A 15,083-nucleotide genomic window follows, 5' to 3' on the forward strand; every position below is an offset into this window, starting at 1 on the left:
TCAAACCCAGGGCACAGAGCTCAGGCGAAGGCGGGGCCCAGCGGCCGCCCCTCCCCGGCTCTCCACTCCCCTACTTTCCCCTCCCCTCCCGGCCGCGCCGACAGGGCACGCCCCTTACCCCTGCTTCACCAATCAGCATCCGGAGCGGCGCCCGTGGCGCAGGAGGGCTGCGGTCCGCAGCCAATTAGCGCCGGGGCCCTTGGCGGCACCTCGCCCGCCCCCTCCCAGAATGAAAGCCGCCCCGCAGCTGGCAAGGCTGGCGCAGCGCGCGAGGCGCGGGGGCCGCGCGGGCCCGAGCGGAGAGCGCGCACCGCGCGCCTGTCTGCCCCGGGCGCGCTCGCTTCCGCTCCGCCTCCGTCCCGGGCGCGGGCGAGGTGGCCGGGGCGGGGGAGCGCAGGGGGCAGGGCTGCTGCGACAAGGCCGGGGGGCGGGGAGAAGCGGGGCCCGATAAAAGGCGGCGAGGCGGCCCCACCCCGCGGCAGGCCGGCGGGCAGGCTCGGTGCGTCCCTTCCGTCCGGCCCGCGCCGGCGGCGGGGAGGCGGCGCGCGCGGCCCGCAGCCCGCCCATGGAGGCTTTTCCCTGGGCGCCCCACTCTCCCCGCCGCAGCCGCGCCCCCCCGCCCATGGCGCTCGTGCCCAGCGCCCGCTACGTGAGCGCCCAGAGCCCGGCGCACCCGCAGCCCTTCAGCTCGTGGAACGACTACCTGGGGCTCGCCACGCTCATCACCAAGGCGGTGGACGGCGAGCAGCGCTTCGGCTGCGCCCGCGGCGAAGGCGGCGACGGCGGCTCCCCGCCCTCCTCCTCCTCTTCGTCTTGCTGCTCCCCCCACGCGGGGACCGGGCCCGGGGCGCTCGGGCCGGCGCTGGGGCCACCAGACTACGACGAGGACGAAGACGACGACAGCGACGAGCCGGGGTCCCGCGCCCCCTACCTGGGGGGCGCGCTGGAGCTGCGCGCGCTGGAGCTGTGCGCGGGCCCCGCCGAAGCCGGGCTGCTGGAGGAGCGCTTCGCCGAGCTGAGCCCGTTCGCCGGTCGCGCCGCCGCCGTGCTGCTGGGCTGCGCGCCCGCTGCTGTCGCCACCGCCGAAGTGGTGCCGCGCGAGGAGAAGGCCGCGGCGTGGGCGGCCGAGCCCCGGCTGCACGCCGCCTCCGGGGCGGCCGCCACCCGGCTGCTCAAGCCCGAGCTGCAGGTGTGCGTGTTCTGCCGGAACAACAAGGAGGCGGTGGCGCTCTACACCACCCACATCTTGAAGGGACCCGACGGGCGAGTGCTGTGCCCTGTGCTGCGCCGCTACACGTGTCCCCTGTGCGGCGCCAGCGGAGACAACGCGCACACCATCAAGTACTGCCCGCTCTCCAAAGTGCCGCCGCTGCCCGCCGCCCGGCCGCCCCCGCGCAGCGCCAGAGACTGCCTGCCGGGAAAGAAGCTGCGCTGAGCCCGGCCTGCTGCCACCTGACGCCTCCGGGGTCGCCGACCGCCCGCTCGCATCTTTGGTCCGCTCACCATCTCTGCCTCGCTGTTGAGGAGACGTGCAGCTCAGCAGTTGGTTGAACTTGGGACGTCGTCCTGGTTTTTTCAAAGCGAGCGGCCGTGCGCAGTACTTTCTGGTCGAAGAGCGGTTGATACCAGACGCTAAAATCTTGATTTGTTTATCTCTACTTTCTAGTTTGTGCACATCCAGACGGTGAAGGCTGTGTGTTGTCCAGTAACTGAAATATGGCAACTTAGAGGCGCTGTTGATTTACTGTATACGTCGACCTATTTTAGATGCACATCGGTATGAAATTGTCTCAATCTAATCTTGGATGTTTAATTTTATGAAAGGAGGCACTTTACTAGGTCTAGAATATTTTTTTAAAAGCCTCTTAATTGAACTTACCTAGAGATTTTATGGAATGTCAGCAAAATATTTTATTGTTTGAAACAATATTTCTTAGTTGTCCTTGGTCAGTTATTCTAATTCCAGGTGAAGCAAGTCCCTGGTAGCATCGCTGTTTTGAGAAGTGAAGGTTTAGTAAACTCTCCAGTATTAATTTGGGTGGGTATTCCCTCCTTGTGGCTTGTTTCTGTCCTAGCTGGAGGTGTAAAAATGCACAATCTGTAGCAGGTAGAATATGGCTCCTCATCCTTTTATGTACCGGAACTTTTATTACTAAACTAGAAACTAGCATTTCCCACCTTTAAAAATTGTGCCAAGTTGTAATCATTGTGTATACACTTGGAAACGGTGCTGTTTATAATTTTGTGTATTTATACAGTAACAGTATATGAATTCATTAATCTTGCCTATAACTTCGCTACTTGGCCTTTTGTCTATACACCCACCCACCCCCACGCCCCATTTCCAGTTCTTTAAAAACACTTGTGATGTTACACTTGTGATATTAAGAGGGAGCAGTCTTGACCCTGAATTACTCAGTTTCAGGAATCCTAAATTGTGGAAAGCTCATGCCAGCTGTTGCCTCTCAAACCAAATGGAAGATGGGATCCTCCGTGCTCCAAGTTAATGTAATAACCTGTGTTCAAGAAGGTTCCAACTGGGTTCTGGCTTTAGGCGTAGACAGCCATCGAAACAGAATAAGCGCTGTTTGTGGAACCGGGGGTTGGAGATAAGGAATGCCACCTTTCATATCCTCTTCTCACTGGAAGGCCCCAGTCCATTTCTGGAACTCTACCAGTTATCCATAAATGAGTTAACCTGATCCTTAGGCAAAGGTTCTTAACCCCTACTCTACCTCCCACCCTCATTTTTAAATCCACCAGTGTCACACCATGGCTTATAGCTACCAAGACAGGAGGGGGAAATGTAAACTAAGAACTTACTGGAAACAAAGTGCATCACTATCTGAAAATACCAGCAAGAAGTTTGTCTATGTAAAGATTCCAGTAGGATTGTTTATTAGAGGTTAAACTTTTCATATTAAACAGCTAACTTCCTCTACAGCAAATTGGTTTGAACACTCCTGTGGTGAGAGGGGCCGGAATAAATAACTCTGGTTAGCCTGAGCCTTTTTGTTCAAGGAAGATGCATCAAAACAAAGGGAGGGGTTCTTAGCCAGGAAAAAACAATTCAACTCCTGTTAGCCTAACTCTAGGCCCTGGAACTTCAGATTTTACTGGGCCTGAACTCAAGTAGCTTAAATATGCCATGAAATTATTTCTTGCTACAAAACATACCAGCTTTAATTAGCTGTGCTTTTTTGGGTAGTTTTCAGGACAACATGAATTCATGTTCTCTCCCCGCTTTTCCACCTTTTCAAGGCACTATAAACAGATCAGTGCTTCAGAGGACTAGGCAGGCAACTACTTTGTATTTTTAAAAGAGCCAAATTATAGACAGTTGTTTCCAGGTCTCAGGCATGTGGCTTTAATATGTCTCCAATATGAGAATCCCTTGGTGGGATGCGCCTGAGGCCATCTTGAACATGAAGTCTTGAAGTCAAGCAACCGTTATATTAATTCATTTAAAACACCCCATATCACTCCCCTTGAATTTACCTGTTTTCCAGCTAACATTAAAATACTGGGAGTTAAAGCATGAAGAGAATATTACTATGTTTAATTTTCTAGAGATCTCATGAAAAGTATACTAACCAGACTCTACAAGCAACCTTCCAATTCAAAGTTTAAAAAATGAGTGAAATTTCCCTTAACACGCTGCGTATTTGGCTAAAATAAACGATGTCTGGAATCTTCAGAAGAGCTTCATCGACTAGAGGCACAGACTGCCCCAACCTACCTGTCTTCAGCAGACACTTCCAGTAGCTTTTAATGTTTTTGAATTTTAATTTTCTTGTGAAGTCCTTTATGGAATCTGAATTACTAATTTTGATTATAACTTTTGGCATAGTTATTTTTACATAAGCCAGAATCATGTTTTAAAATTATTCAAATATATGTGTACTTTAAGGGAAAGGTTTGGTATTAGTCCTAATTTTCTAGTCTCTTCTTAGCCATGAGAAACAGTCCTTACAGTGTCCCATATGTCAGTTAGCCTTGGGAAATTATAAATCTTTGGTTAAAAAAAAAAAATACACGTTGCTCTTGACAAAAACATCCCACACATAAGATGCCAACTTCCTCCTGGTAGTTGGCAACTAATGGGATTGCAGTCTTTTCTGGCCATTGTCTTCACAGTCTTATCTACCCACATTTAACAGCAATAGTATTCCCGTGTAAAAATGCACAAGCCACTGGAAACATGAAAGCCTTCTACACATTAGTGAGTAGGTTGGTTAGCTTTCTTTTGACACCTGTGAATGTAGGAGCACACAGATGGTATAAGCCCTGAGTAGAAACCTAAGAGCAGGATCACAAAGTGGCGGCAACTACCTCTCTCGTCCTGTGCTCTGGATTCTGACCACCAGGACAGAGGACTTGGGAGAACAGTATGTCTGGGAAAGGGTCCTGACAACAAAAGTGGGCCTGCAGACAAGCCAGGGATCAGTAAGCACGCATGCACCTGTCACTCATCTAAACAAATGTGCTATTTAAATGAATCGTGCATTGGGGCCTGTGATGTCACAGAAAGTTCTGCTCTACTGACATATGACTCAGCATGTTACTGCCCCAAGTTCTTTACTTGTTACAAAGGGAAAGGCCTGCATCCCAAAACAGACCTTTTTAAGACTTTCACTTGTTTGAAAAGAAAGCTAAATGTTTAAAAAAGTGGTTTCTATCATTGGTAACACCAAACAAAAAAGGCTGTGTCTGATATTTCAGTAGAAAAGCATCGGGACTCCCTCTTCTGGCCTTAAAAGTGTACCAACGAGAGTTCTCACCACTACTCAGGATCAGAAATAATTAAAGTGCCTGCACAGCCACTGTAAATTTGCAACTAACATTCTGCATTGACTTTTCTAATTTCAGAGGAAAATCCAAGATGGTACCACAGAGACAGACAGACACACACACACACGCATGCATACAAGCTCAGAGACAACAGCATTACACAGAAACTAAGGGGGTCCTCGTTAAATGAAGAACATCTTAGGGGAAACGTCTTAGCCACATTTGCTTTGTTATATTTAGGTTTTCTTTGGTACTAAACACTGAGACATTTAATGGTACTGGTAAAATTTAAGTCAAACTCAACTGAATATGCAAATTAACTATTAAAAAAACCCTGACTAGAAACACAAATCAACACAAACAAATTCTGTAAGTATTTTATTTATCATCAAAGAAAAAACACAGCAGCAAGTTCTGTGTTGGCTTCAATAAGACAAAGTAGTTAATCTTTAACATGGCTACTACACTCCAAAATTGAAGTCAACACAGTCATTACTACGAATTACTTGTTGAAAGAATCTATCCTGAAGAGAAAGGAAATTAAGAAAAAGAATTTAAACAATTCCTCGAAACCACACGTTTATAAATATTGTCTTATTTAAAATGCTTGAAAAGCATGAATTCTCCATTAATGGAAAAGCAGTTTGCTATTGGCAACAGAAAAAAGGTCAGCAAGTTTACCAAATGCTTTAAAATTTAAAAGCTGTAACTGTTGTGGATTCACACGTGAGCAGTATTCTTGTCATTACCACGACTGCAAATTGCTTTATACTCACCTTGCAAGTAAAACCTACAGAAATTCCCACTGTATCCAATGTTGGTAATGTCTGCTGCACTTATAGTGAACCTAAAAACTTCCTAAATTTAGTTGATACCTCAAAATCCCTAGAGGTATGTCTCAACTACTAATGATGTGAAAATTGTTTCAGCTCCCTGCTTTAAAGAGTCTTGAAATATATTTTCTATAACAGAACCTTACCTCATTCCAAATTAATATTTCAAAATCAAAATAAAAAAATCAGTTCTATACCAAGATACAGGTGTTACTCAATACCTGAAGGGTTCACATTTTAAATTTATTTTTTAGTTTTTCTTTTTTATAAACAAGTGATTGATGAAATAATGCAACACCTTAAATTCCAGAAAATGGCATGGTTTTCCAACCTTCTGTGGATACGGTGCATGATCAATCTATTTTATAGGATTAATACAAGTTCATGCTTTTTGTGTTATGTAAGACAACATTAAAGAATCCAATTTAGATTGGTTGAAGCACAAGTATAATAATCCTTGAATGTGATCAAACCTATAAGACATGAGAGTTTGAATCCATTATCTTGAGCCTTAACGTCGTACTGTAGTCCATCCATCTTCATCAGTCTCATTTTTAGTACGACGAAGAGATTCTCTATCTTTCTCAGCTCTCCATGAGGCCTTCTCTTTTTCACCTTCTCTTTCTCGGTCTCTTTCTCGATCTCTTGAAAGAGCTGGGGGAGGAACACGACGAGGGGCATCTCGCTCTTCCGCCCGGTCATCTTTCCTGTCATCAGCACGTCTCCAAGAACTTGCTATCAGTTGAATTAAAAGAAAAATATGGAGACATGAAGTACAGTATAAAAAATATATTCAATAATACTGCAGTTAACTATGTACATAGCGCCAGGTGGGTTCTAGACTAAAATGGGAAGGGATGGGATCACTGTGTAAATTATATAAATGTCTAACCACTACACTCCACTATGCTATACACCTGAAACAAATAGTGAATGTAAATTCTAACTGAAAAATAAAAAGTAAAAAATTATAGAACAGAAAAAAAGTCTATACTATATTCTATTGGCTCAGATTAAACAGAACTTCAACAAGGGAATGCCTCAAATTACTCAGAAATCCTGTATTGAAGATAATACAGAATCGCCATTAAAAAATAATCAAAATTGAATATCTTTATTCGTTTTGATACAATTTCTGAGAAAACCTTTAAAAGAACATACAGTCTTAGAGATATCAAATTGACAAAGAAATCATTGGTCTGAGAAGTGTCCTAATTGTTTTAACAAAAACAAAAACTAAGACAAAAATCTGGCTGAAGGATAAGTTTTTAAATTAAAAGGACTTTTGGTTCTTGTTGAAGAAATTTTAAACAGCTAATTAGCCATAAGAATATTTTTAATTACGGCTAAAACACAAAAAATACCCTTATAATGCAGTCGTACCAACGAAATATTTTGAAGCTTTTGAGACTACTTAAGTGCGACAATCATTTAAAACGCCAAAAGCATTTTTTCACTGAAGTTTCAATTGTTACTAATTTCAGAGAATGTTTTATACTTTGTAGTAATCGACTATGACCTTACTTTTCAATAGCCAATAAATTGTTTCACTTACGTAAAATAAATTTTCTCTCTACATATATTTTGCTTACTATCCAATTCAGTCAGTCTACTACTATACTTTGAATTAAGGCAAGCTAACTTCACAGAGCAACCACTAAGTTTATGAGAACCACGAATTCTAAATTGAATAAATATCCACCAACTATCTAAATTTTGTTGTTCATACAAACTTAGGAGGAAATTCAATAAAATCCAAAATTCCCTCGGAAATCGTGGTCCTCCAACAGTTCGGCAGCTGTGCAGACTGTCCTTACCTTCTTCACGCTCTGATCTGAGAGGAGGTCCTCTGCGGTCTCTGTCATCTCGTCTTTCTCTTAGATCACGGCGATCATCTCTCTCACGACGACGGTCATCTCTATCCCTATCGTCACGGCGACCTGAATCCCTCCAGCTTGAAGCTTCCTCAGCTGGTCCTCTTCTCCAGTCACCCTCATCCCTGCAGTGATTCAAAATGGCTCGTTCTAAGTTCTGCTGGTAGACTATGTGGGTAATTACAAATGACTATATCATACCCAAGCTGGTACTCAGTGTTTCTGGCTATAACAGGGATAAAGTTTAAACTCATAAATTGATCTCAATCTGATGCCTCAGGAGTGGCAGTCAAATAAGAATCTCTGGATCCATACTATCCGACACAGTAGCCATCACCCATATGTGGCTACTTAAATTTATTAACAAAAATAATAAATTTTTAAAAATTCTTTATTTTAATAAAGAAATAAAATTTATTTACACTGACCACATGCCAAATGGTCAACAGCCAAATGTGACTGCCGGTTACCATAAAGGACATTACAGATAGAGGACATTTTTCTCTCTACAGAAACTATATTAAACATAGATGATCTAGATCTATCAATACAAGACCACTTTGGCCAAAGAAAACAAGCTAGAACTATTACCACTAATAAAAGCAAAGGGGCTTTTAATAATTTTAGGGCAATAAAACTGACCTAAACCACAGGGGAAAAGTAGCAAACTGGTAGTGGGGACCTGCCCCACTACCAAAGAGTTACACAATCTATACACAGCCACACAGCCCACGTCTCCCATTTTCTCATTTTGTTAAGAGGGAATGTTTGATTAGATGATCTCTAAAATTAAAAAAAACATAAAACACTACATTATGATTCTAATAGATAATTTGGGACACGGGAAGAATGAGAAGTACTATTTCTCAAAAATGATTGGGAATACACAAGAGAGTACATTAAGAAAATCCTAAATGTTAACTCCACAAACGATGTGAATTAGAACATCAAACCTTGGTCGTCTGAAGCGATCCTCTCGATCCCCATCTCTCTCTCTGTCCCTTTCTCTCTCTGGGTCTTTGTCGTTCTCATCACGATCTTGACCATCTCTCTCTCTCTCTTTTTCTCTATCCCATTCACGATCTTCCGATGGTCTTGATTCTCGAGGTGGACCCCAACTCTCTTCTCTGGCTTTTTCTTTCTCTCTCCATCCACCTATTTTTTTTTTAAGCAAAAAAAATTTCCATTCAGGAAACACAGATTGGTAACTATGAATAAAGATCTTAATGTCAACATTAATCCATCATCATTCTAAATGTTAAGACATCCTAACCGCAAAAAAAAAAAAATTAAAGCCATTTACTTCACTTCACAGAATTACCAGCTATCTGACTACCTATCATGTTTTTCTGACATATAGGAATACATAAGAAATTTATATAGCCTGAGTATCACATATACAGACAGTGATTTAGGGTATAAAATCTGTTCTGTTGGTAAACAATTCATTTAAGCAGAAAACTTAAAAGAGTGTGCAACAGGAGCTCTATCTTTGAGAGACAAAGACCCAATTATGAGTTGATTTATATCTTGCAGCATTTTCAAAACCTGTGTAACCAAAAACTCTTCCTTTCATATCCCTGCCCTCCACCATTTGCCACCATGCAGTCATGGAATAAGGATATACCCTTTGACCCTGTCCAATACCTCTCACTTATCCATGGAACATCCAAATCTAGAAACATTTTATTTATGTATATGCACACAAAGAGCCCAAAAGGAACAGAAATTTCATGGAAATTTATTATAGCTATAAGGCTAATAATTATTATTGCTGTTAGCCTTTATATTACTATGTGCTACATCACTAAACTCTGCATATATTAACTTAGAATCCTATCCATAGCTGAGCTATGTACATTTCATACTTGCCTGCATGCTGAAATTTATTTTTATCTCCAAAAGTAATACTTGAAAACTTTTACAGTCACTCACGGACACATGCAAAACGGCAAAAACGGCAAAATGTTCAAGCAGCCTGACAAGCACAGTCTCAACTAAGGTCGAAAAAGCAACACTCTGTCATCTTGCTGTAGCTTTCATATTTTAAAAGTGTCCTTTGGAGGTCTAGTTAGTGCCGTGGTTTTGCATTTTTGTGCTTTTGGTTGGTTATTTCATTGTTTAAAATGCCCCACAAGCATTGTGGCGCAATGTTATCTCTAGTATTCCCAAGCACAAGGCAATGAATGAAGAAAAGATATCGTTAGATAAGCTTCATTCAGGAATGAGTAACAATGCTTCGGCCATGAGTTTGATGTTAATGAATCGGTAGTGCGTATTAAAAAAAGCATCTTTAAACAGAAATGTAAAAAACAAGGCTATGTACTGACTGGCTGACAAAAACGTTATGACAAGAAGGCTCACAAGAACCTAACTTTATATTCTCCCTAGGAGCAAACAGTTCAGTATCCAAAGACTCTATAAAACACAACTTACATGAATTATGAGAACTGACTATACTGTTATCCCCATTTTACACAAAGCACAGGAAAGTGGCTTTCCCAAAGTCACACAGCTGGACAGCAGAATGAAGTGAGACTAGAAGATACAAGTACACAAAAGAATCCACTAAGGGTAAAGGCAAGAAGCTGCTCAAACAGCTCATGCTGGTTACTGCACAAAGACTGAAATTGGGGTGGGAGAGCCAGCAGAGACCAATAACAGCAAGAGTTCAAAGAATGATGGTGGCCCAGACCCAAGTATATGCAGAGGGAATAGAGAAGTGAGTGGTTTTAGGGAACGCGGAAAAAGTAGCACTGAACTGACGGAAAAACTTAACTTAAAGGATGAAAGAGCAAAGAACTCCCAGATTTCCAACTAAACAATTAGATAAACGGTGGTGCCCCTGAAGAGAAGCAGGTGTGTAGGTGTAGGGATGGAGAGAGAGAGAGAGAGAGAGAGAGAGAGAGAGAGCGCACGCGCGCGCACGTGCACACGTGCTCAGTTTTGGTAAGTGGAGTATGAAGGGTCAGTGACACTTCCAGGTAGAGATGTGCTGTTGTAAACACCAATTCTAAAGAGAAGGAAAGAAGTCATGTGGAAAATATGGTAAAAGTCACACACTTGTATACAATTGCTCATGAATAATAAAGTATGAAAAGATGAGCAGGCCCAAGACTGACAAAGTAAGGTAATGAGCTCTTCCCATGAACATAATCCCATGGCTGGCAAGAGTACAAATGTGTAGTAAATTTTGCTCTTCATTATGTATTACAAAGAAGCTAGTCCAAGACAGAACCTGAAGAATGTGAACACTTAGGGTATGAACACAGGAAGAAAAACCCTTAAAGCAGACAATAGGCAAAAGGAAAACAAAGCACATAACACTAAAGCAGAAAAAGGGGTAAAGTCGCAATTTGTTGTGTGGGATATTGAAGGCAAGCTTTTGACATGAAAATCACTAGAGATATTCCAGGAAAGAGATAAAACACCGGTGTACCTAAAAACTAATAGTAATAGACATATGACAGAAATTGGGCTATATTAACATTTCATTTTTTCAGTTGAAAACCAATTTTATTTAAAAAGTCAAGATGTGATTAGCCACGAGACTTCCCTTGTTTGAAATAACCTGCTATGATCTATAGAATAGTGGCAACTCGCTTATGTAAAAAATTTCACTTTCTATTTGTAAGTATCTCAAATGAATTCTATAAAGCAGCCAATCTGGTTTTCTGAATTCCAGAATTTTACCTGGCTTGACGAATGGTCTCCAGAGACCAGGTCTTGTTGAGTCATCGCCCCTTCTGCTGGGAATCCGATCGTCATCAGCCCGCCGTGAGAGCCGGTCATCATCCATGTTTCTCCAAGGCCCCCTGTCATCATCCGCACTGCGCCTGGGGACTCTTTCGTCATCGGCATTCCTCCAAGGTCCCCGGTCCTCATCGGCACCTCGTCGCGGCCCCCGGTCCTCATCCATCCCACGTCTTGGTCCTCTGTCCTCATCGGTTGTCCGCCAGTTTCCTCTGTCCTCGTCCAGCCCTCGTCTAGGCGGTCTGTCATCATCCACGTGACGCCAGCTGCCCCTGTCATCATCTCCAATTCGTCGGGGAGGCCTGTCATCATCACCGATACGTCGGGGAGGCCGGTCATCATCGCCGATACGTCGGGGAGGCCGGTCATCATCGCCGATACGTCGGGGAGGCCTGTCATCATCGCCGATACGTCGGGGAGGCCGGTCATCATCTGCACTACGCCAGGAAGGCCGGTCATCATCTGCCGCGCGGCGAGAGAACCGATCTTCATCAGGACCACGTCTAGGGCCTCTGTCATCATCCATGCTGCGCCTGGGAATCCGATCATCATCAGGTCTAAGAGAAGACTCTCTCTCTTCATCTTCCCCCAAACGTCTTGGGCGATCTTCTTCTCTTCTATGAGGCCTCTCTTCATCCCGTCCTTCTCCACGCCTCCACTCCCTACAGAGCAACAAACCAAACATTTTTAAGAGTAAATTTTCTTCTTAGAAAAATAGGATCCTTTTCAAAATTATTTCACTCATTTTAAAAAATCATTTCAGTGGAAATCCATTAATCCTACTTCTAAAATATGTTCTTCTAATAAAAAAAATAACACAAAACCCAAAATAGTATATCAATAAATAAATCAATAAGCAGACAACTGCCTTAAAAAAGTATCTGCACTTGACCAGTACCTTGGCAATTTCATTTTAAAGGATGGTTTGATCTACTTAAGAAATTAAAAGGAAAAGAAAGATGTGTCATGGAACTGTTCATTCTTACTCTAACTTCAATACTACTCGATTAGGGAATTCGAAAAACTGAAGCATGTATTTCCCAAGATGTTTAAAAGTCGGTAATTACAGCAGTGTTGGAGTAAACTATAAAACACATTTTAATAGACACACATACAATTCTTCACAGCTCTTCTTTTCCCAAGCCTACAAAATTAGAAAAACACTCGTAAGGCCTTTATAGGACCTTTGATTAGTTGGTACTAATTTCCTTAACTCTACTTACTTCTCTGGTGGACCTCTTCTCCACTCAGAATCTACTTCAGGTCCTTTTCTCCACGTGCCTTCTGAATCTCTATCTCCCCAGCGAGAGTCCTACATTGACCAAAGTTAATGGGACGTAACACTCATTACAATGACCGGTATTATCATTCAAATGTTTCTGTACTTACATTAAATAATTTTAAGTCCTTAAACATAAACAAATTATAAAATTGTTTCTTTTTAACCCGAAATCAGACTGACAATACAGTGAAACTGGGATTCTCATGTGTTTTAGGTGGCTCTAAAAACTGATAAAACACCACTTGAAAGCGATCTGGCAGTATCCCACTGGAATTATTAAAATGCCTACAGACTTTCTTGACCTAGAAATTCCCATTTGAGATTAAAGCCCAATGTCACAAAATGTACATCTGTGTCTACTAAACAGAGGCAGAGCAAAGTAAATGTCAAATGAGGATGGTCAAATTAACAGTAATTCCCTCCTTCAAAATATTACGCTGCCGTTAAAAATTATGGAAAGGCTAATCAACATCCATAGGGTGAAGAAAATGTAAATCTGATAGAACCTTTCTAAGAGACAATGCATAAAATTTTAATCATGCACACCTCTGACACAGCCTGAATGCTCCTACAAATATAACTCAAGGCCACAAGAAAAGTAAGAACAATATATAACAAGGTCTATGGGTGGGGTGGAAGGGCTATAATAAAAAATCTAACAAAGCTGAAAATAACAATAATCCCTAAGAGAATCTTGTACTTAAATTTTCAAAAGTCTTGGCAACAAAAACCTCCAACAACTAGCAATAAGAAGCAGTGAAGGACAAGAATGGCCAGCTGATAAGTCATCTGCCATCAAAACTACTCACTCTGGGCTATCTCTCAAGATGGGAGTTGCTCTAAGAGACTTGTCCAAGTGAACATGGGAGGAAATATGAACTCAACTGTCAATGTAACTTATGGTCACTTCAATGGAGGAAATGTCCACACCCAGAAAACCAAGTTTCTCCCACCCTGCAAATTAAACTTAACAAAGAATTCAAGTTATGAGTTTTAGTACATTAAAAGGTTTTAATGTACTAGTTTTAGAGCCATTACACAAAGAGAAAAGGTGAAGGGATGAAGAAGTACAAATTTGTAATTACAAACAGTCACGGGGACTTAGAGTACAGCATAAGATATATAGTCAATATTACTGTAATGGCAGTGTGTAATGCCAGATGCATGCTAAAGTCATGCAGGGGGTTACTTCATGGATTCTATAAATATATTTTCAATTTAAAATAAATAAATTAAAACAAAAGCAACAAAAAGAATTCTAAAAACTTAACATATCACCCAAAATTAAGTCAACTGATAGATCGAACAGAATAGGCCCTGCTGATAAACACATAAACTAAGCAGGAATCTCAAGTACCAACTACAAAAGGATAAAGAGATGAAAAGAGTTAAGTGAAACATAAAGAGATAAAAGAATAGAACTTTGAAAAGCCAAAAGGAGAAAAAAGTCCCCAAAGTGAAGGAAAGTCAATCTTCTCTAAGTAAATTCAATCCTGGGCTGAAAGGGCACACAAGCCAAAAGGATGGACCAATGATGACCCCTCACTTGGGAGCCTGAAGATAGTCTTGTTGAAATTTTTTAACTCTCTTTACCCCAAAGATAGAGAAAATTTTTAAAGTTTCCAAGGAATGACAGCGTGTCTACAGAAGTAACACCACCAAGACTGTTATGAAGAACCACTCTCCCCATCCACTGTGTGCTAGGACACACAGGCTCCAAATATCTGAGGGAGGAGGATTTTGAACTGGCTGAACCACTGAACCAAACTCTGAAATAAAAACCTCTTTTGAAACATACACAAAGATATGTTGAAAAAAGATAAAATACAAAAAAAAAAAATGTATCTATAAAGAAGGGAAAATTATACAATGTAACCATATTTGAAACTAAATTATGTTTTCCAATATGGCTACAAAATTGTTAAATGAGTCCTTAAATAGAGATACTTGCTTTAATGCTCTGGAGGCAAAAATATTCAACTAATTCAATAAAACATAAATATAGGTATACTCAGAATTTTGTTTTGTTCTGGAGACAGAAGAGTTTTCAAAACTTTGACTGTTAAAGCTTAGACAGATTCTGGACAACACTGATAGCAACCACTAAAAGAACAGAGAAACAAAATGAAAGGAGCGAAGTTCTTAAGTGTGGCTTAAAGAAGAAATGGCCGGGATATGGGGGCAAATAAAAAGCTCCAAACTAACGTCAAGAATAAAACAAATCTGTTACACCATGCTGAATGTGAACAGGTAAAACTAAAGACTGTCCAATTGAAAGAGGGAGACGGGGCATAAAACAGAAACAAAAGGTTAAAAATGCACAAAATGAACACAGACGGATTTGCAAAAACTAAGACAAACCCACAAACATTGGTAAGTTAACCTCACTTTCTTCATAAGATAAAGCTATCATAAATTAAACAAAAACTCTGATTTCATACATACACACAACTCTGCGCTCAAGAGAAAAGGAATACTCATAAAATCTGACCATGGTTTAGGAAACAAGAGAAAAATGTATTAAATTAAAAAAATTAGAAACCATTATTC

At 41.7% G+C, this 15,083-nt stretch overlaps 2 protein-coding genes across 3 annotated transcripts in view; one reads left to right on the top strand and one right to left on the bottom strand.

Annotated features, from left to right (window-relative positions):
• Nucleotides 1–434: 434 nt before the first annotated feature.
• NANOS1 (nanos C2HC-type zinc finger 1) lies at nucleotides 435–3,000 on the top strand. The gene has a single exon (XM_016142523.2). It carries the CDS (start codon nucleotides 566–568, stop codon nucleotides 1,433–1,435), a length of 870 nt encoding a protein of 289 aa, XP_015998009.2. The 5' UTR covers nucleotides 435–565; the 3' UTR covers nucleotides 1,436–3,000.
• A 2,154-nt stretch (nucleotides 3,001–5,154) lies between these two features.
• The window catches only part of EIF3A (eukaryotic translation initiation factor 3 subunit A), a 32,299-nt gene continuing 22,370 nt past the window's right edge, over nucleotides 5,155–15,083 (bottom strand). Inside the window, exons 18-23 of one of the 2 annotated variants that reach the window (XM_036223409.1) lie at nucleotides 12,475–12,563; nucleotides 11,674–11,913; nucleotides 11,192–11,643; nucleotides 8,452–8,653; nucleotides 7,442–7,623; nucleotides 5,155–6,359 (exon numbers count right to left, since the gene is read on the bottom strand). In XM_036223409.1, the coding sequence (XP_036079302.1) occupies nucleotides 6,136–6,359; nucleotides 7,442–7,623; nucleotides 8,452–8,653; nucleotides 11,192–11,643; nucleotides 11,674–11,913; nucleotides 12,475–12,563 (1,389 nt within the window). In that variant the 3' untranslated portion in view covers nucleotides 5,155–6,135. Of the gene's footprint in view, nucleotides 6,360–7,441; nucleotides 7,624–8,451; nucleotides 8,654–11,191; nucleotides 11,914–12,474; nucleotides 12,564–15,083 lie in introns of both variants that reach the window. The other variant, XM_016142521.2, reaches the window with a different exon arrangement.

Source organism: Rousettus aegyptiacus, unplaced genomic scaffold (genome assembly GCF_014176215.1).
Source record: "Rousettus aegyptiacus isolate mRouAeg1 unplaced genomic scaffold, mRouAeg1.p scaffold_m13_p_6, whole genome shotgun sequence".
In the NCBI taxonomy this organism is placed as follows: Eukaryota; Metazoa; Chordata; class Mammalia; order Chiroptera; family Pteropodidae; genus Rousettus; species Rousettus aegyptiacus.

Bases quoted from the DNA above. Each gene is read 5' to 3' on its own strand.
- NANOS1 (XM_016142523.2), top strand. From the start codon at position 566: ATGGAGGCTTTTCCCTGGGCGCCCCACTCTCCCCGCCGCAGCCGCGCC.